At 36.6% G+C, this 22,577-nt stretch overlaps 1 protein-coding gene across 4 annotated transcripts in view; it reads left to right on the forward strand.

Annotated features, from left to right (window-relative positions):
• Positions 1-22,577, forward strand: part of LEKR1 (leucine, glutamate and lysine rich 1) — a 219,359-nt gene that overhangs the window by 55,388 nt on the left and 141,394 nt on the right. For all 4 annotated transcript variants that reach the window (XM_061168190.1, XM_061168193.1, XM_061168192.1 and 1 more), the window contains one exon: positions 18,122-18,241. In XM_061168190.1, coding sequence (XP_061024173.1) covers positions 18,122-18,241 — 120 coding nt within the window. The remainder of the gene's footprint in view (positions 1-18,121; positions 18,242-22,577) is intronic.

Below are 22,577 nucleotides of genomic sequence, written 5' to 3' on the forward strand. Positions count from 1 at the left end.
TACATTATAGGGGACTGGAATGCAAAAGTAGGAAGTCAGGAAACACCTGGAGTAACAGGCAAATTTGGCCTTGGAGTACAGAATGAAGCAGGGCAAAGGCTAATAGAGTTTTGCCAAGAGAACGCACTGGTCATAGCAAACAGCCTCTTCCAACAACACGAGAGAAGACTCTACACATGGACATCACCAGATGGTCAAGACTGAAATCAGATTTATTATATTCTTTGCAGCCAAGGATGGAGAAGCTCTATACAGTCAGGAAAAACAAGACTGGGAGCTGACTGTGGCTCAGACCATGAACTCCTTATTGCCAAATTCAGACTTAAATTGAAGAAAGTAGGGGAAAGCATTAGACCATTCAGGTATGACCTAAATCAAATCCCTTATGACTATACAGTGGAAGTGAGAAATAGGTTTAAGGAACTAGATCTGTTAGACAGAGAGCCTGATGAACGATGGATGGAGATTCGTGACATTGTACAGGAGACAGAGATCAAGACCATCTCCATGGAATAGAAATGCAAAAAGGCAAAGTGGTTGTCTGAGGAGGCCTTACAAATAGCTGTGAAATGAAGAGAAGTGAAAAGCAAAGGAGAAAAGGAAAGATATTCCCATTTGAATGCAGAGTTCCAAAGAATAGCAAGGAGAGATAAGAAAGCCTTCCTCAGCGATCAATGCAAAGAAATAGAAGAAAACAACAGAATGGGAAAGACTAGAAATCTCTTCAAGAAAATTAGAGATACCAAGGGATCATTTCATGCAAACATGGGCTCAATAAAGGACAGAAATGGTATGGACCTAACAGAAGCAGAAGATATTAAGAAGAAGTGGCAAGAATACACAGAAAAACTGTACAAAAAAGATATCCATGACCCATATCATCACAATGGTGTGATCACTCACCTAGAGCCAGACATCCTGGAATGTGAAGTCAAGTGGGCCTTAGAAAGCATCACTACGAACAAAGCTAGTGGATGTGATGGAATTCCAGTTGAGCTATTTCAAATCCTGAAAGATGATGCTGTGAAAGTGCTGCACTCATATGCCAGCCAATCTGGAAAACTCAGCAGTGGCCAAAGGACTGTACAAGGTCAGTTTTCATTCCAATCCCAAAGAAAGGCAATGCCAAAGAATGCTCAAACCATACCTTTACATCTAAATAAATAAATGGGTCTGGTGTGGTATAATACATATAGCATATAGTAGACGTGTAGTACATACTTTGCTTCCCTGGTAGCTCAGTTGGTAAAGAATCTGCTTGCAATGCAGGAGACCCTGGTTCGATTCCTGGGTCACAAAGATCCACTGGAGAAGGGATAGTCTACCCACTCCAGTATTCTTGGGCTTCCCTTGTGGCTCAGCTGGTAAAGACTCCAGCTGCAATGAGGGAGACCTGGGTTCGATCCCTGGGTTAGGAAGATCCCCTGGAGAAGGGGAAGGCCACCCACTCCAGTATTCTGGCCTGGAGATTTCCATGGGCTACAGTCTATGGGGTCACAAAGAGTAGGACCGGACTGAGTGAGTTTCACTGTCACTAATACATACTTTAAAGTGAATTACTTTTATCCTTCTGTTTTCTCCCTAGTGTAATTACAGTTTTATCAGAAGATACAAATAGTGAGATTCTGTCAGATATTCTCTTTTCATTTTATTGAAACAAGATTACTATTTCAAACCTAGAGTGGGAAGAAAAGGAAACCTTAAATTTTAATGATTCTTTGGACATCTTATAGTTGTATGTGCTATTTCTGTAAGCTCACCTATAGCTCTCTTGAACCTCTTCAAAGAAAAGTAGATGTTAGACTAGTGTTAAAACAACTAAAGTAATCTAATGATATTTTGGGGCAGATTAATAAATGGGTTATCTTATTGTGTTTCAGTTGCATTCATTTTTCATTGTTCCAAATGTTAATATGTAGATAATTTGTCTATCTATTACCTATTCTTTAACAAAAATTAACTCTCTTATTTTTTCTCTAAACATTATGGAATATTTGGAAAGTAAAAAGTAGGAAATTCCCTGGTAGCCCAGTGGTTTGGACTCTGCACGTCCACCACAGGGGACACAGATTCGATCCCTGATCAGGAAACTAAGAACCTGACAAGTCACACAGCAAGGCCAAAAAAAAGAAAAGAAAAAATAGATGAAAAAGACTGCTGTTTATTTTACTTCCTGTGATAACTGATATTAACTTTTGAAGTCAGTTTCTTCTTTTAAAATATATTCATTATATTACTCCCCAAAACTTTAAAACTCACATTTAAAAAAGTATGTTTTAATGAGAAAAGAGATTTAGAAGCTCTTTGTTGTTTTCTCTAAGAATTCTAATAAAAGTTTAAAAATAATCTTTTACAGATATTTTACTATTACAGGATAAAATTAATAAATGTAGTTTAGCTAAGGGACAAACATATAATTAAATATTACCGAGAACATCCTGAACAGCACGTTAAGACTATATTGAAATTGAATTTCTAAGAATTGTTATATATGTTCGAACCACCAACAGTAAAGAAAGAAAACAACCAATTGAGCAACCATCCCCTTACCAGAGTAGCTGTATGTTCCTATGTTTGGAGAACAACAGCTTTTATCCCTTCTCTCAAAGTGCTAATAGAGATCAACTTTTCACTAATATCAGCATTAAGAATGCAAATTATATTCCCTGTTAACCTATTGAATGATGTATAGCTTATATTGTAAAAATTTTCCTAGTCAAAGACATATTCAATTATTTTTATTGTTTATATAGTTTTTAAAACATTTAATTTTGCAATCTGATATCTTGATTTTTAAAAATCCAGCACCAAAATTTAAGCATATTTCTGTGTTATTACACACACCTGCTATAAAATGATTTCTAATGACTAATACTCCATTGAATAAATTAATAAATCACTTTCCTACCAAACATTTGTGTTACTCTCAAAATTTTGCTACTGCAAATTATCGTGGTGATTGGCTTTCTTCAAAGCCAAAGAAAACAAAAACGTTTTCTGTTTTAAGACCTTTTTTTGAAATTAATTTATGATTGTACTTGCTGTGCAGGGGCTTTCTCTAGTTACGGTGAGCAAAGGCTGCTCTTCATTGCAGTGCACCAGCTTCCCATCTGGGGACCTCTCGTTGCAGAGCACAGAATCTAGGTGCGTGGGCTCAGTAATTGTAGCGTGCAGGTTCTGTAGTTGCCATATGCAGCTCTAGGGCATGTGGGCTTCAGTTGTGGCACACAGGCTCCATAGTTGTGGCTCATGGGCTCAGTGGTTATGGAACATGGGCTTAGTTGCTTTCTAGCACGTGGAATCTTCCTGGACCAGGGACCGAACCTGTGACCCCAGCATTGGTAGGCAGATTCCTATCCACTGTAGCACCAGGGAAGTTCCAAGAATTATTTCTTACAGCTGGATCCCAGCAGTGGAATTCCTGGGTCAAAGAATATGAATATTTTAAGCTACTAATCCATAGTTTCAAAATGTGTTACAAAAACATATAAAATTTTATACTTCCAGAAATGGTGTAAGAGAATGCTGTTTCATTATAACTTGCCAATATTAGATATACTCATTTTTGTTAAATCTTTGTTAATTTATTAGATTAAAATATTTTTTCCATTTTCATTTCTCTGACTTCTAGTGATGTACATTAAAAAATTTGTTTTTACTCAGAATATTTATTTTCTCTGGTTTGCCTATTTATTGTCATTTGCTTATGTATATGTTTTTTATTCCTAAGGATTTGTATAAACCATTTGGTCCTCAAACACTAGTAGTTAAGACTCTTGGTTGTAAGTGATTAAAATCTAGCTTGAACTAACATAGGCAGAAAGTGTTTAATAGATCACAGATTTCAAGGAAAATTTGAACAGTGAAAGGATCTATGAAGCTAAGCTTCAGGAATAACCTGAACAAAGACATGACCACCCCTAAGATTTTCCTTTTTTTGGTCTTTCATTTCTGCTTTTCTTTGTGTTTTGCCTTTATTCTCTTAAAACTGCAGATAGTATTTTTTTACTTAAAGGAAAAGTCATTGCCCACAGTGCCTAAGTTTTCATTCTTAAGAGGAACTGCCTGCTATTACACAGCCATGGGACACAGCCCAAGAAAATAATGCTGGATAAGAGTTCTGACCCAGTTTGGGGCAGAGATTTCTTCCACTAAGCCGATGGGGCTGGGTCAGAGAGCATGGAATGTCTGTGGCAGTCATATGAATGGTTGAAACTGTAAGAGCAGAGTGGAAAGAAGCAATTTCTTGCATAAAGCACTGATGATTCTCAAAAGAAAAGAATTATATTAGGTGGACAAAATAGTAGGTAACTACTATTAGTAAATGAAAAAAGAGGATATCCAAGGATTTTATATGTTTGTTCATCCTTTAGGGTTGGTTAATCAATAGAAGAATATTTATCAATGCCTACTATGCTACTAAAACTTCTCGGAGAGAACAGTTAGGGGAGTAAGAAACATTAAGTTCTTACATTAAAGAATAAATAGATAATTTTTATTTAGAGTACTTTTTATTTTATTTTATTTTATTATTTTTTTTTATTAGTTGGAGGCTAATTACTTCACAACATTTCAGTGGGTTTTGTCATACATTGATATGAATCAGCCATAGATTTACACGTATTCCCCATCCCGATCCCCCCTCCCACCTCCCTCTCCACCCAATTCCTCTGGGTCTTCCCAGTGCACCAGGCCGGAGCACTTGTCTCATGCATCCCACCTGGGCTGGTGATCTGTTTCACCATAGACAGTATACATGCTGTTCTTTTGAAACATCCCACCCTCACATTCTCCCACAGAGTTCAAAAGTCTGTTCTGTATTTCTGTGTCTCTTTTTCTGTTTTGCATATAGGGTTATCATTACCATCTTTCTAAATTCCATATATATGTGTTAGTATGCTGTAATGTTCTTTATCTTTCTGGCTTACTTCACTCTGTATAATGGGCTCCAGTTTCATCCATCTCATTAGGACTGATTCAAATGAATTCTTTTTAACGGCTGAGTAATATTCCATGGTGTATATGTACCACAGCTTCCTTATCCATTCATCTGCTGATGGGCATCTAGGTTGCTTCCATGTCCTGGCTATTATAAACAGTGCTGCAATGAACATTGGGGTGCACGTGTCTCTTTCAGATCTGGTTTCCTCAGTGTGTATGCCCAGAAGTGGGATTGCTGGGTCATATGGCAGTTCTTTTTTTTTTTTTTTTTTTTTTTTTTTTTTAATTTTTATTATTATTTTTTTTTTCCAGTGGGTTTTGTCATACATTGCTATGAATCAGCCATGGATTTACATGTATTCCCAATCCCGATCCCCCCTCCCACCTCCCTCTCCACCCGATTCCTCTGGGTCTTCCCAGTGCACCAGGCCGGAGCACTTGTCTCGTGCATCCCACCTGGGCTGGTGATCTGTTTCACCATAGTTAGTATACATGCTGTTCTTTTGAAATATCCCACCCTCACATTCTCCCAGAGAGTTCACAAGTCTGTTCTGTATTTCTGTGTCTCTTTTTCTGTTCTGCATATAGGGTTATCGTTATCACCTTTCTAAATTCCATATACATGTGTCAGTATGCTATAATGTTCTTTATCTTTCTGGCTTACTTCACTCTGTATAATGGGCTCCAGCTTCATCCATCTCATTAGGACTGGTTCAAATGAATTCTTTTTAACGGCTGAGTAATATTCCATGGTGTATATGTACCACAGCTTCCTTATCCATTCATCTGCTGATGGGCATCTAGGTTGCTTCCATGTCCTGGCTATTATAAACAGTGCTGCGATGAACACTGGGGTGCACGTGTCTCTTTCAGATCTGGTTTCCTCAGTGTGTATGCCCAGAAGTGGGATTGCTGGGTCATATGGCAGTTCTATTTCCAGTTTTTTAAGAAATATTCACACTGTTTTCCATAGTGGCTGTACTAGTTTGCATTCCCACCAACAGTGTAAGAGGGTTCCCTTTTCTCCACACCCTCTCCAGCATTTATTGCTTGTAGACTTTTGGATAGCAGCCATCCTGACTGGCGTGTAATGGTACCTCATTGAGGTTTTGATTTGCATTTCTCTAATAATGAGTGATGTTGAGCATCTTTTCATCTGTTTGTTAGCCATCTGTATGTCTTCTTTGGAGAAATGTCTGTTTAGTTCTTTGGCCCATTTTTTGATTGGGTCATTTATTTTTCTGGAATTGAGCTGCAGGAGTTGCTTGTATATTTTTGAGATTAATCCTTTGTCTGTTTCTTCATTTGCTATTATTTTCTCCCAATCTGAGGGCTGTCTTTTCACCTTACTTATAGTTTCCTTTGTAGTGCAAAACCTTTTAAGTTTCATTAGGTCCCATTTGTTTAGTTTTGCTTTTATTTCCAATATTCTGGGAGGTGGGTCATAGAGGATCTTGCTGTGATTTATGTCGGAGAGTGTTTTGCCTATGTTCTCCTCTAGGAGTTTTATAGTTTCTGGTCTTACATTTAGATCTTTAATCCATTTTGAGTTTATTTTTGTGTATGGTGTTAGAAAGTGTTCTAGTTTCATTCTTTTACAAGTGTTTGACCAGTTTTCCCAGCACCACTTGTTGAAGAGGTTGTCTTTTTTCCATTGTATATCCTTGCCTCCTTTGTCAAAGATAAGGTGTCCATAGGTTCGTGGATTTATCTCTGGGCTTTCTATTCTGTTCCATTGATCTATATTTCTGTCTTTGTGCCAGTACCATACTGTCTTGATGACTGTGGCTTTGTAGTAGAGTCTGAAGTCAGGCAGGTTGATTCCTCCCGTTCCATTCTTCTTTCTCAAGATTACTTTGGCTATTCAAGGTTTTTTTGTATTTCCATACAATTTGTGAAATTATTTGTTCTAGTTCTGTGAAGAATACCATTGGTAGCTTGATAGGGATTGCATTGAATCTATAGATTGCTTTGGGTAGAATAGCCATTTTGACAATATTGATTCTTCCAATCCATGAGCACGGTATGTTTCTCCATCTATTTGTGTCCTTTTTTATTTCTTTCATCAGTGTTTTATAGTTTTCTATGTATAGGTCTTTTGTTTCTTTAGGTAGATATACTCCTAAGTATTTTATTCTTTTTGTTGCAATGGTGAATGGTATTGTTTCCTTAATTTCTCTTTCTGTTTTTTCATTGTTAGTATATAGGAATGCAAGGGATTTCTGTGTGTTAATTTTATATCCTGCAACTTATTCATTGATTAGCTCTAGTAATTTTCTGGAAGAGTCTTTAGGGTTTTCTATGTAGAGGATCATGTCATCTGCAAACAGTGAGAGTTTCACTTCTTCTTTTCCTATCTGGATTCCTTTTACTTCTTTTTCTGCTTTGATTGCTGTGGCCAAAACTTCCAACACTATGTTGAATAGTAGTGGTGAGAGTGGGCACCCTTGTCTTGTTCCTGATTTCAGGGGAAATGCCTTCAATTTTTCACCATTGAGGGTGATGCTTGCTGTGGGTTTGTCATATATAGCTTTTATTATGTTGAGGTATGTTCCTTCTATTCCTGCTTTCTGGAGAGTTTTAATCATAAATGATGTTGAATTTTGTCAAAGGCTTTCTCTGCATCTATTGAGATAATCATATGGTTTTTATCTTTCAATTTGTTAATGTGGTGTATTACATTGATTGATTTATGGATATTAAAGAATCCTTGCATTCCTGGGATAAAGCCCACTTGGTCATGGTGTATGATTTTTTTAATATGTTGTTGGATTCTGTTTGCTAGAATTTTGTTAAGGATTTTTGCATCTATGTTCATCAGTGATATTGGCCTGTAGTTTTCTTTTTTTGTGGCATCTTTGTCTGGTTTTGGAATTAGGGTGATGGTGGCCTCATAGAATGAGTTTGGAAGCTTACCTTCATCTGTAATTTTCTGGAAGAGTTTGAGTAAGATAGGTGTTAGCTCTTCTCTAAATTTTTGGTAGAATTCAGCTGTGAAGCCATCTGGTCCTGGGCTTTTGTTTGCTGGAAGATTTTTGATTACAGTTTCGATTTCCTTGCTTATGATGGGTCTGTTAAGATCTTCTATTTCTTCCTGGTTCAGTTTTGGAAAGTTATACTTTTCTAAGAATTTGTCCATTTCGTCCAAGTTGTCCATTTTATTGGCATAGAGCTGCTGGTAGTAGTCTCTTATAAACAAAATTGACAAACCATTAGCAAGACTCATTAAGAAACAAAGAGAGAAGAACCAAATTAACAAAATTAGAAATGAAAATGGAGAGATCACAACAGACAACACTGAAATATTTAGAGTACTTTTAAGTGATGATGAAAGTGAAAGTGTTAGTCACTCATTTGTGTCTGACTCTTTATGAGTCCCTGGACTGTAGCCCATCAGGTTCCTCTGTCCATGGAATTCTCCAGGGAAGAATACTTTGAATGGGTTGCCATGCCCTCCTCTGGGGGATCTTCCCAACCTAGGGAGTGAACCCAGGTCTCCTGCATTGCAGGCAGAGTCTTTACTGTCTGAGCCACCAGAGAAGCCCATCATGTAAAACTGAGTTTTATATGAGTAATGTGATTTTATTAAGAACACTTTAAAAACAATGGAGATTTCAGTTTTTCTCTAAATTGTCTTTTATTTCTTTACTTTCAAGAAAAATACAGTAAAACATTTTCCCTCCATCTTGTGAAGTGTATACATCAACTCTAAAATATGTGTCCTGGCTTTTTATTAAGTCAGGGTTAAGAGTGACTTCTGTGGTGGCTCAGATGGTAAAGCATCTGTCTACAATGCAGGAGACCTGAGTTCGATCCCTGAGTGGGGACGATCTCCTGAGAAGGAAATGGCAACCCACTCCAGTATTCTTGCCTGGAAAATCCCACGGATGAAGGAGCCTGGTAGGCTACAGTCCATGGGGTCGCAAAGAGTCGGACACGACTGAGTGACTTCACTTTCACTTTCACGAGTTTTAACGTCTGTTTCTTCACTAGGGTCTTCCCTGATAGCTCAGTTGGTAAAGAATCCACCTGCAATGCAGTAGACCTCCATTTCATTCCTGTGTAGGGAAGATTCACTGGAAAAGGGATAGGCAACCCACTCCAGTATTCTTGGGCTTCCCTTGTGGCTCAGCTGATAAAGAATCCACCTGCAATGTGGGAGACCTGGGTTCAGTCCCTGGGTTGGGAAGATCCCCTGGAGAAGGGAAAAGCTACCTATGCCAGTAATCTGGCCTGGAGACTTCCATGGACTGTATATAGTCCACGGGGTTACAAAGACATGACTGAGCCACTTTCACTTTCTGTACTGGTGAAACTTATCATATTTAGTCAAACAAAGATCTATTGTTTTAATAGACTCTCTGCATATTAAAGAGGCCAGGGGGAAAAGAAGTGAAAAAGACTGAATAAAACTCACATGAGGTTAATTTAGCAAGCAGTGTTGATTCAGTACAATGCAAGATACCTTTCTCTCACCATGTTGGGAGAGGGTGGGGAGAGACAGAGACAGAAAGGAAAGAAAAGAGGAGGGAATGAATACGAATGTGTTTTAGATTTTAGACATTAGACTTTTTTTTTTTTTTTTTAGACATTAGACTTTTAATATTAGACTTAATATTAAACTTTTGAGAGCCTTCCCTATTAGCAAAGCTAAATATTCCTAATCCTTAACTCAATAAGGCAAGGACATTTCAGAAGGAGTCAAACTATCAAGGAGTGCATTGTACAGGGTCAACGTGCAACACATTGGTCATAGCAAACACCCTCTTCCAACAACACAAGAGAAGACTCTACACATGTACATCATCAGATATTCAATACTGAAATTAGATTGATTATATTCTTTGCAGCCAAAGATGGAGAAACTCTATACAGTCAGCAAAAATAAGACCAGGAGCTGACTGTGGCTCAGATCGTGAACTTCTTATTGCCAAATTCAGACTTAAATTGAAGAAAGTAGGGAAAACCACTAGAACATTCAGGTATGACCTAAATCAAATCCCTTATGATTATACAGTAGAAGTGAGAAATAGATTCAAGGGATTAGGTCTGAGAGAGAGAGTGCCTGAAGAACTATGGACAGAGGTTTGTGACATTGTGCAGGAGGCAGTGTCAAGACCATCTCCAAGAAAAAGAAATACAAAAAGGCAAAATGGTTGTCTGATGACACATTACAAATAGCTGATAAAGAAGAGAAGCTAAAGGCAAAGGAGAAAAGGAAAGATATATCCATCTGAATGCAGAGTTCCAAAGAATAGCAAGGAGAGATAAGAAAACCTAGGAAAGACTAGAGATCTATCTCTTCAAGAAAACTAGAGATACCAAGGGAAAATTTCATGCAAAGATGAGCACAATAAAGGACAGACATGGTATGGACCTGACAGAAGCAGAAGATATTAAGAAAGGTGGCAAGAATACACGGAAGAACTGTACAAAAGAGATCTTAACAACCCAGATAACCATGATGGTGTGATCACTCACCTAGAGCCAGACATCCTGGGATGTGAAGTCAAGTGGGCCTTAGAAAGCATCACTACGAACAAAGCTAGTGGAGGTGATGGATTTCCAATTGAGCTATTTCAAATCCTAAAGATGATGCTGTGAAAGTGGTGCACTCAATATGCCAGCAAATCTGGAAAACTCAGCAGTGGCCACAGGACTGGAAAAGGTCAGTTTTCATTCCAATCCCAAAGAAAGGCAATGCCAAAGAATGCTCAAACTACTGCACAATTGCACTCATCTCACACGCTAGCAAAGTAATGCTCAAAATTCTCCAAGCCAGCCTTCAACAGTATGTGAACCGAGAACTTCCAGGTATTCAAGCTGGTTTTAGAAAAGGCAGAGGAACGAGAGATCAAATTGCCAACATGCACTGGATCATCGAAAAAGCAAGAGAGTTCCAAAAAAAATCTACTTTTGCTTTATTGACTATGCCAAAGCCTTTGACTGTATAGATCGCAACAAACTGTGGACAATTCTTAAAGAGATGGGAGTACCAGACCACCTGACCTGCCTCCTGAGAAATCTGTATGCAGGTCAAAAAGCAACAATTAGGACTGGACATGGAACAACAGACTGGTTCCAAATCAGGAAAGGAGTACATCAAGGCTGTATATTGTCATCCTGCTTGTTTAACTTATATGCAGAGTACATCATGGGAAATGCTGGGCTGGAGGAAGCACAAACTGGAATCAAGATTGCTGGGAGAAATATCAACAACCTCAGTTATGCAGATGACACCACCCTTATGGCAGAAAGCGAAGAGGAACTGAAGAGCCTCTTGATCAAAGTGAAAGAAGAGAGTGAAAAAACTGTCTTAAAACTCAACGTTCACAGAACTAAGATCATGGCACTTGGTCCCATCACTTCATGGCAAATAGATGGGGAAACAGTGGAAACAGTGACAGAATTCATTTTCTTGGGCTCCAAAATCACTGCAGATGGTGACTGCAGCCATGTAATTAAAAGATGCTTGCCCCTTGGAAGAAAAGCTGTGACCAACCTAGACAGCATATTAAAAAGCAGAGACATTACTTTGCCAACAAAGGTCCATCTAGTCAAAGCTCTGGTTTTTCCAGTGGTCATGAATGGATGTGAGACTTGGACTATAAAGAAAGCTGAGTGCTGAAGAATTGTTGCTTTGAACTGTGGTGTTGGAGAAGACTCTTGAGAGTCCCTTGGACTGCAAGGAGATCCAACCAGTCCATCCTAAAGGAAATCAGTCCTGTATATTCATTGGAAGGACTGATGTTGAAGCTGAAACTCCAATACTTTGGCCACCTGTTGTGAAGAACTGACTCATTGGAAAACTCCTTGATGCTGGAAAAGATTGCAGTGGGAGGAGAAGGGGCTGAAAGAGGATGAGATTGTTGGATGGCATCACCAGCACGATGGACATGAGTTTGAGTAGGCTCCAGGATTTGGTATGGACAGGGAAGCCTGGTGTGCTGCAGTCCATGGGGCCGCAAAGAGTCTTACATGACTGAGTGACTGAACTGAACTGAGCCAGGGTAATGACTCTTCAGAATAAAAGTAAAACTACTTTAGCAGAAGATATATTTTGATAACCAAGTTAGAACTTTTGTAGTAAGATATAAATATCACACTAATTTTTTCAAATAAAAGCAATAGAATGCCACACAAGAAGAAATTGTGTTCACAAATAATTTTGTCTTAAATATTGCTACTTTTCTATACAGTAGCACTTATATGTTAGTGACATTTCTGATCTTGTGTAATCTCTTGTTGATATTTTTGAAGTTGCCATAGGTTCTGATAATAGGTAAAGGAGCTTGGGTTCTGCCTCTGGGGTTTTACAGAGTGCTTATGACTTTTCTCTGCAAAATAAGAATTCTTTATAGTTTAATTGAATCCTACGTGATTTACCTGCCTACGTACATGGGCTTCCCACTCTCATTGTCTGTTTTCTGGAAAGGTAATGTAATTTTCTGGATGCATTTAGATAGTGATTGATTCCAATAGAGTGGTTACAGCAGCCACTTCTTGGTAGTCATATGTCAATGTCTAAAATCCATTTCCCAAGAACTCTTGAAGTACTATCTTGTTTTGATTGATTTCTCTGTTGCAATTCTAATTTTCCCCTTGATAGTTAAATGCCTTTGCCTGTCAGATCTTGGTAGGACACAATCCTGAAAATCCTCCGCTCTGTTTTTTTCATACCTTGAACTTCCATCTGTCATCTCAGATTGCTGCAAAACCAGTTTGATGGAACGACTGAAAATAAGTGAATCTTTAGAGCCAGGAGCTTGACAAAAAGGAGTTTAGCTTTCAGGTGGTAAATTATCCAATGATGTGATTGGCTTTCTTGTTGTCTTTTCTAAAGCGTTTGACTACGGAATGGAGGGAAGTTAAAAGGACATTTAAAAGTATTTTCCTTTAGAATATTTTCATTATGAATAATGCTGATAATGATCTAGATGAAAATATGTAAGAAGAGACAATAATACCTTTCCCAAATTTGTTTTACAACTCTGTGATTCTTACCACAATCCATTTTAATCAAGTTGGCTAAGGGAAAAACTGGAAAATAGATAAGGATAATAACTGTGTTCTCATAGTTGCATTGGCAAGAGGGTTATAATACAAGTCATCTAACTCCCAGTACAGGACTCTGTCCACTACAACATGCTGTTAGTCTTACTGTTTTCAGGAACACCCTCTGACTAGACAACAGCATGTCCTCACATCAGTCAACATGGTGTTCAAATTCCATGCAGAATTATGACTCTTAGAGAAAACCATGTGCTTGCATACTACATATTGGATTACAATATTTTATGAATTATTTATTTCATAAACTTAATATAATATATACAATAAAAGTGAACATTAATACCTTTCATGCATGTCATTTTTAGCCATATCAGTTTGATTGAAAGAAGTAAAGTAGCGTTAACAAAGACAAAACACAGTGAACTAACTTCTCAGGGAGTGTTGTCAGAGGGCTTGAGATGTGATTTACAAGTAATATTCATTTGGGGAATATGACATTATAAAGTTTTAATGTGTATTTTTTTTCCTAATTACAAATAGGAAAATGTTTGTAAAAAATAAAAGTCTTAAAGCTCTTTTTTTAAAAGTATTTATTTATTTATTTTTGGCTGTGCTGGGTGTTTGTTGCTTTCTTTCTTTCTTTGTGTCTATCGGCTTTCTCTGGTTGTGGTGAGTGGGGTGGGGGCTGCTCTTCGCTGTGGCGTGCGGGCTTCTCGTGATGGTGGCTTCTCTTGTTGTGGAGCACAGTCTGTAGGCACACAGTCTTCAGTAGTTGCAGCACACAGGCTCAGTAGTTGTGGCTCGTGGGCTGAGTTGCTCTGCGGCATGTGGACTCTTCCTGGACCAGTGATCAAACCTGTGTCTCCTGTGTTGGCAGGGGGCCTCCCATCCCCTGAACCACTAGGGAAGTCCTAGAATTCTTTTCTGGGTAAATCTTAATAGCTGCAATGGGCTTTTTAAAAGAATTTAATTTTTTATACAATTTTAAAGGTTATACTCCATTTACAGTTATTATAAAATATTGGCTATATTCCCCATGTTTTATTAAGGAATGTTTATACAAATTGCATTTAATCCCAAAATATACTAATGAGGTTAAATTTTTTTCAAATATTTCTGGACTTTTTAACCTATTTATCAACCTCAGATGAACACATATAATGAGATTAGGTGCTTTTTAAATTCTAATTTTCTTTTCTTTTTATAGACTTTTATTGAAGCATAGCATATATAAGAGAAAAATACACAAATAATACAAGTACAGCTAAAGCTAAATTTCACAAAGTGAATTTCTCATGTAATCAGCACCCAGATCATGAAACTGAACATTGACATCCCCCTAGAAGCCCTCTTGTACTCAGTCACCCACTTAGAGGAAACTAGCCTTGACTTATAACACCATGGATTAATTTTGCCTGTTTTTGATCTTTATGTAAATGGAATCACAGGGTGTGTATTCTTTTGTCTAATTTTCTTTACTTAGCATTATGTTTGCGAGACGCGTCCCATCTTGTTATGGGTAACTGCTATTCGTTCATTCTTATTGATGTTCAGTTTTCCATGGTATAAATATACCATGATGGATTTATCTGTTCTGCTGTGAATAAGCATTTGACTATTCACACTTTGGGGCTATTAAAATCAGTGCTGCCATGAACATTTGTATGCTTGTCTTTGGTAAACATTTGAGCACATTTTTCTATTGGATGTGTACCAGGTGTGGAAATTCTGGGTCATGGCATTACGTTTATGGCCAGGCTTCATAGATCCTACTATTTAGTCAAAGTAGTTGTGTAATTTACATTCATACAAGGAGTATTTGGAAACTCTTGTTCATCTATACAACTTGCTTTTTGTTTTTTTTGTTGTTACGTCTTGGCATTCTTTCCATGACAGGACATAAAGATCTACTTCATTCTTTTTTTTTAAATATAGTATTCCATAGGAACATAGGTTACTTAATGTTTCTCTAGTGCTGACCATGAAAGTGTTTCATTTTTGCTATATAAAAATAGCATAACTTCTAAAATTTAACGTATATTCACCTTTTTACAACCAAGTTTGTAACACAGATACATTCACATGTACAAATTATTCTTTAAATATATACACATGATTTTATAACTTTTTATTTTGAAATAATTTTAGACTTATAGAAAGTTGCAAAAATAGTACAGCACTTGTTGTATACCAAGCCCCTCCAATGTTAACACCTTCCATAAATGTGGTACAATTATAAAAACTAAGAAATTAGCATTGGTATAATACTGTTAGCTAACCTACAGATTTTATTTGATTCTATCAGTTTTTCCACTGACATCTTTTTTCCAGTCCACGATTCAATTTGGGGTCACTGTTTGCATTTAGACCTCATATCTTTTTAATCTTCTTTGATCTGTGACAGTTCCTCAGTCTTTCTTTGTCTTTTGTGACTGGAGGTTTTTGAAGAGAACTGATCAGTTGTTTTGTAGAATCCCCTCAATTTGGGTTTGTCTGATGTTTACCCACAATTTTATAGAGATTATTAATTTCTTAGCAAGAATACTACAGAAATGATGTGCCCTTTCCAGTGTATCAAGTCAAAGTGTATATAACCTCAATATGTTTTTTTACAGATGATGTTAAAACTTGATCACTTGGCTAAGGTGGTGTTTCCAGCTTCCTCCACTGAAAAATTATTTTTCCCTTTATAATTAATATATATTTGGGGGTAGAAAATTTGAGAATATTCAAATATTCTATTTCTCCTTAAACTTTCACCTACTTTTTACCATAGATTTTGCTTACAACAGCTATTATTGTTCTCTTCTAATGCTTTTTCTTTTTCTCATTCCTTCTATATTTTTAAATCAGAGTTTTTCTGTAAGGAACAACTGTTTGTTCTCTCCTATTTAACTATTAAATTATTTGTTAATGTCAGTATGGGTTTATTTACTTTTATTTTGTGGGTTATAATCCAATATTACAGTTATATATTTTGTTGCTCAGTCATTCCAGTTCAGTCATTAGGAGCTCTTTCACATGTCACCTGTGTCCTTTCAACATGCCTCTGTCTTCCCTTGAACTCTTCCTTACTTTCTGGCATCATAAAATGTACTAGGCTCATCTTAAATTTTTCCTGCTAGACCCCTGCCATTGCAGGAGATGTAAGGGACATGGGTTATATATAAGCTTGTCCTGTATTTTCCAAGTCTCCTGTAAATATGTTATCATACTTTCATAATTTAAAAAAAAGTTTTGAAATACCAGATTATATAAAAATAAACATATGGTAGAGAAAAAAATGTGATCATGGCATAACATGTAGCACACTGGTGAAGAATAATATTAACACTAGATAGAAAGGTTATTTTAACTATATTGGGAGGATGAGGGGAGGAAGGCTCTGTCTGTGTGTATGTGGTGTGTGTGTGTGTGTGTATGTATATGTCTCTGTAGGTGTGTAGGTATGTATAGGAGGATTAATTCTTTTTAGGATTGTGTTAGAGACTGCAAGCTACCCATCCCAACATACATTCTTCCTTCTTCCTTTGTAATAGAACTATGGATGTATCTGGGGGTTAATCTTCCCAGTTAAATGATTACATTTTTCAGATTCACTTTCAGCTAGGTACAGTCAGATATCTAGGTTCAGCAGAAGTATATGGAGGTATTTCCAGGAAATCTCCTTGAAAGGGACAGAGGAGCCTTCTGCTGCTGGTGGTCTGAAATAGGAAAGTAATGGTCAGTATTTTTGTCATTATCATAGACCATGAGAATAATGAACACACACCAATTTGAGTAGACCAGAGAGTTGAAAGGATCCTGGGGCTATAATGATACACTCAAGCTATCATATATTAGCATTGGACTGGCTACCAATACATTCATCTTATGTAAGATAATATACTTCTGTATATTTAAGCCATCATATCCAGGTCTCAGTTAAGTAGCAGAACCAGATCTTAACTGATTTGTAATTCACTAGGTAATAGCTAAAATGAAATTTAAGAAATAACAGTGTAAGTTTGTTATTTAATAATGTAGAGGTAAATACAGGAAGAAAAAAGTTGAAAGTAGTTATTTTTGGTAGTAAAATCTGGGGTAAAAGCAAATGATTAATATTTTTTCTAACTCAGTAATATTTGACACTTAACTTATGTACATGTATTACTTTGATAAAAGTTAAACTATTTGTTTAGGTACATTTTAATTAGTATTCAAGTAAAAATATATCTTCATTGCAAAAATTCAAACAATACAAAAGATAAAGAGTACAGGTTATGCTTCCCTTCAAGATTTGTTGCATTTCTCCTGCCTGTCAATTCTACTCTCTCCCCAGGGATAATGGCTATTTAGCATGTTTCTCTCTATACCTTTTCTATACACTCACTTTGCCTATATAAGAGGCATAGTTTTCTCCTTTTATTTATTTTTATTAAAAGTGGACTTAAGGTTTTAAAATTTCTATTGGAGTATAGTTGATTTATGATCTTGTGTTAGTTTCATGTGTACACAAAATGAATCAGTTGTACATATACATATATCCACTCATTTTTAAATATTATTTTTCAGTATAACCATTAAGAGTATTGAGTAGAAGTCCTTGTGCTGTACACAGATTCGTATTAGGTTCTTATTAGTTATTTACTGAGATGGCCAAAAAGTCCATTCAGGTTTTTCCATAAGATGATATGGAAAAACCTAAACGAATGTTTTGGCCAACCCAATATTCTTTATACAGTACTGTGTATATGTCAATCCCAATCTCCCAGTTTATTTCTCCACCTCCTCATTCCCTAGTAACCGTATGTTTGTCTTCTGTGTCTATGACTCTGCTTCTGTTCTGTAACTAAGTTCATTTATACCCTTTTTTTACATTCCACATATAAGTGATAGCATATGATATTTGTCTTTCTGTGTCTGACTTCACTCAGAATGACAATTTCTAGGTCCATCCATGTTGGTTCAAATGGCATTATTTTGTTCTTTTTTATGGCTGAGTAATATTCCATGTATATATGTACCACATCTTTATCCATTCCTCTGCTGATGGACATTTAGGTTGCTTCCATGTCCTGGCTATTGTAAATAGTGCTGCAATGAAAAAACTGGTTCTAAATTTTTATAAAGTACTGATGAGGAAATATTTAGATTTATAATAGTTGTTATTTATTTATATTTTTAGGATTCAAGATGCAAGCATGAAGTTAAAAAGTTACCAAGGTGAATTTCAGAGGGTACAGAAAGAATTGAGTCAGTTGCAAGATGAGTTAAAAATTAAACAAAAACAATCACAAATCTCCAGGTAAGATTATCTTTAAAAAATTGAAAGTTATAGTATTGAAAAGATACACTCATTTAATACTAAGTTTAGAAACATTCATGGAGAGGGTGTGGAGAAAAGGGAACACTCTTACACTGTTGGTGGGAATGCAAACTAGTACAGCCGCTATGGAAAACAGTGTGGAGATTTCTTAAAAAACTGGAAATAGAACTGCCATATGACCCAGCAATCCCACTTCTGGGCATACACACTGAGGAAACCAGATCTGAAAGAGACACGTGCACCCCAATGTTCATTGCAGCACTGTTTATAATAGCCAGGACATGGAAGCAACCTAGATGCCCATCAGCAGATGAATGGATAAGGAAGCTGTGGTACATATACACCATGGAATATTACTCAGCCATTAAAAAGAATTCATTTGAACCAGTCCTAATGAGATGGATGAAGCTGGAGCCCATTATACAGAGTGAAGTAAGCCAGAAAGATAAAGAACATTACAGCATACTGACACATGTATATGGAATTTAGAAAGGTGATAACGATAACCCTATATGCAGAACAGAAAAAGAGACACAGAAATACAGAACAGACTTTTGAACTCTGTGGGAGAATGTGAGGGTGGGATATTTCAAAAGAACAGCATGTATACTATCTACGGTGAAACAGATCACCAGCCCAGGTGGGATGCACGAGACAAGTGCTCCGGCCTGGTGCACTGGGAAGACCCAGAGGAATTGGGTGGAGAGGGAGGTGGGAGGGGGGATCGGGATTGGGAATACATGTAAATCCATGGCTGATTCATATCAATGTATGACAAAACCCACTGGAAAAAAAAAAAAAAAGAAACATTCAAACACATTTTAATAATATAGTTTCTGTTTTTATATAGCTTAATATTATAGTGTTGTTAAAAAATGTAAACACTATTTTTAAGCTGTTATCTCCACTGAATATTTTCACCAGTAACCTTTCTGGGGGCTGAGGGGTGCTGTGCTGAGCGCTTGCTGCAGTGTGGGGGCGTCTCATTGCAGCGGTTTCTCTCCCTGTGGAGCGAGGGCTCTAGAGCCGTGTGGGCCTCAGTAGCTATGGCTTGTGAGCTCAGTAGTGTGTGGTGCACAGGCTTAGCTGCTCAGAAGAATGTGGGGTCTTCCCAGATCAGAAATTGAAGAACCATGCCCTCTGCGTTGGTAGGTGGATTCTTAACCACTGGACCACCAGGGAAATCCTGCCAATAACTTTTAAATCAGGCAAGCGCCTTGTTCTTATTTTGCAGGGACATTTAGAATGAAAGCACAGTAACAAATTCATTTTCCTCTTGACCAGTATTTCTTGGTGTATGTGATCTCCTGATAGTTCAGTGACACAAGAAGAATAGATTGGAGAAATTTTCTAACTGGATAGTAATAGACTTCTAAATTTAGAAGTTTCCAACATAAAAAGTGTTAAATCTGTTTTTATATAATCTTTGGAGGGTTTACAATAACTAAAGGTAAAACCCAACATTCTAAAGAAAATAGGAAGTATTTTTAAAACATAAATATATTGCGAATATAAGAAAGAATGATTAATTTTCAAATTGAGTAGCTTTTAACTCTTAGAAAAGTGGAATAAGTTAAATGAGTATTACAAATAGACACAGGTTCAGGTTGACTAAAATAATATGCCAGGTGAATATTTTTAATGTTCTTATTTTTTCCAAGCTACTAGTTATTATTAAGAATATTGTTCTATTAAAAAAAATGATCTGGCTAATAATTTATAGGCAGTGTCTGGTGAAAACCTGTTAACCATCTATGTTTCATTAATATCTTACACAAAACTGATGTTTGAATGAATGAATGAGTCTACTCACAAAACAGATGGCAACTTTTGTCATCAGAAATCTCTTCCTTTTCCTAGAAATCTATATTGAACCAGCAGGATACCACCCAGGTGACCTCAACTCTCCATTTTAGTCAGGACCATCAGTATTCAATCTTGGCTCCAACAATAGCTTTGGCCCAAGTCTGCTAGGGAAACCCATTTTTTTTAATCCACAAATGCCATTATGGATTGCAGGATTGACTACGTTTCAAAGGTTAGACTAGGACTAGATTAGATAATTGATGCTTCTTCAGAATATTATGGACATTATGGACTGATACAGTCAGTCTTTATTATTTATATTTTACATGTAATTTGTAGTATTTTAAATTCTTGAAGAAACTTATACATCTTTAAATGCTATTTTTATTCTGTTCTAATTTTGTCATCATTTTACTGCTTATTTTTTCAAATGTTTTCAAAAGATCTATGATTTTTATATGAAAGTGAAAATTAGTCACTTAGTCGTGTATGACTTTTTGTGACCCCATGGACTGTAGCCCACCAGGCTCATCCATGGAATTCTCCAGGCAAGAATACTGGAGTGGGTTGCCATTTCCTTATATTTCTAGCTAAAAGATCACAAACTGGGAGTATGGGATCTGATATATTTTAAAAAGTAGCATACTAAAAATTTTGAAAGTAACCATATAACTAGACACAATGTAAATAAGTTTGTGACTGATGAATAAAGGTAATTACTGGTTTTATTAATGCTCTCAGTAGTAGGTACATTGCATGGGAAAAAGCAGTTAGGTGGAAATAAAATCAAACCCAAAGTTGTAGAGTTCAGTGATTTTCTGCCTTACTAAAGGCTCATTTTAAACTAGTTTACTGATTATTTAAAAAGTATCTACTAGAACATAAAACTTTGAGTTTGCTGTGGATAAAGAAAAGGAGCTTATGAGCTTCTCTCTTAAGGTGGTAAGAAAAAGAAACTTGAGCTTTAGCTACTCAGATGTAATCGTCTTTAGCTGTGGAGCCCAAAAGGAACTTTCAAGAGATTAGTGAACTATGTCTTTGAGTCACTTTGCTCTTTTTAAATTATCCTCTCATTTGTTTAATCGCGATCTGGTTTAATCACCTAGCCTGCAACGAAGTGTTCTTCATGCTTTGTATTTTCCCTGACATCATTTCCAACCTGTCTCTTGCAAAGGGGTGATGAGGAGGAGTAGCTGTGGTTTGCCTCAGTTAGCTCAGCACATCTGCTATTCAGAGGAAAGTGTCTTTTGAGAACTGAAATTAACTTTTGAAAACCTGTAAAATAGATACTAAAAAACAGTGTGAAATATAGGTATATTTCACTTATGTAAAGAGGGAATGGCAGCCCACTTCAGTATTCTTGCTTGGAGGACCCCATGGAGGAGGAGCCTAGCAGGCTGTGGTCCATGGGGTTGCAGAGAGTTGGACAGGACTGAAGCAACACAGCACGCATGTGTGTAACTCCAGTATTCCAGATCAACCTCTGCTTGAAATATTTCAGACTAATGCTTACTTTTAAAGGATTCTTATTGTGACTCTTCTGTAAGTTGTTAGAAATACACTTATCCTTTAATTTTTCTTATTTGTAAATAAATCCAGAGTCTGTCATTTCTGAAATTTTCAAGCCAACTCCCCAAATCTCTCACTTTCATAACAACTCTTCAGCCACATGAAGACTTCTAGTATTTACTTTTTTTCTGATTCTCCCAACCATTTCTGACTTCTCTTTGCTTTCTACCCTTGATCCTGTAGTTAATAACCTTATATCTTTAAATAGCTTTTTGAGATATAAATTACATACTACAAAATCCACCACTTTTTAAGTGGATAATGTAATGATTTTTAGTAAACCTACTGAGTTGTGCAACCATTACCACTTCCAATATTAGAATATTTGAGTCATCCTGAGGAGACCCTCATGCCATTTGTGGTCAATCTCTGTGTTTACCACCAATCCTAGGCAATTACTTACCTTCTTCCTGTTTTTATAGATTTGTATTTTTCTGAACAATTCAGTTACATGGAATCCTACAATATGTGTTCTTTTATATCTTATATCTTTCACTGATATTTTTTATGTTCCTCTATGCTGTATTTTTTTCCTTTTCATTGCTAAATGGTATTCCATTGTGTGAATTTGCCACATTTTATTTTTATAAGTTGAGAGACATTTGTTAGCATTTATTAGTTGAGAGACATTTGGATTGTTTCTGATTGTTGGCAGAATACTGCTACTATAAACATTCACATACCTTGTGCGGATGTATGTTTCATTTCTTTTGAGTAAATACCTAAGTTTCAATAATTCAGAATTACTGAGTTGTAGAGAACGCACTGGTCATAGCAAACAGCCTCTTCCAACAACACAAGAGAAGACTCTAAACATGGACATCACCAGATGGTCAAGACCGAAATCAGATTGATTATATTCTTTGCAGCCAAAGATGGAGAAGCTCTATACAGTCAGCAAAAACAAGACTGTGGCTCAGATCATGAGCTCCTTATTGCC

This window comes from Dama dama, chromosome 19 (genome assembly GCF_033118175.1).
Source record: "Dama dama isolate Ldn47 chromosome 19, ASM3311817v1, whole genome shotgun sequence".
Lineage (NCBI taxonomy): Eukaryota > Metazoa > Chordata > Mammalia > Artiodactyla > Cervidae > Dama > Dama dama.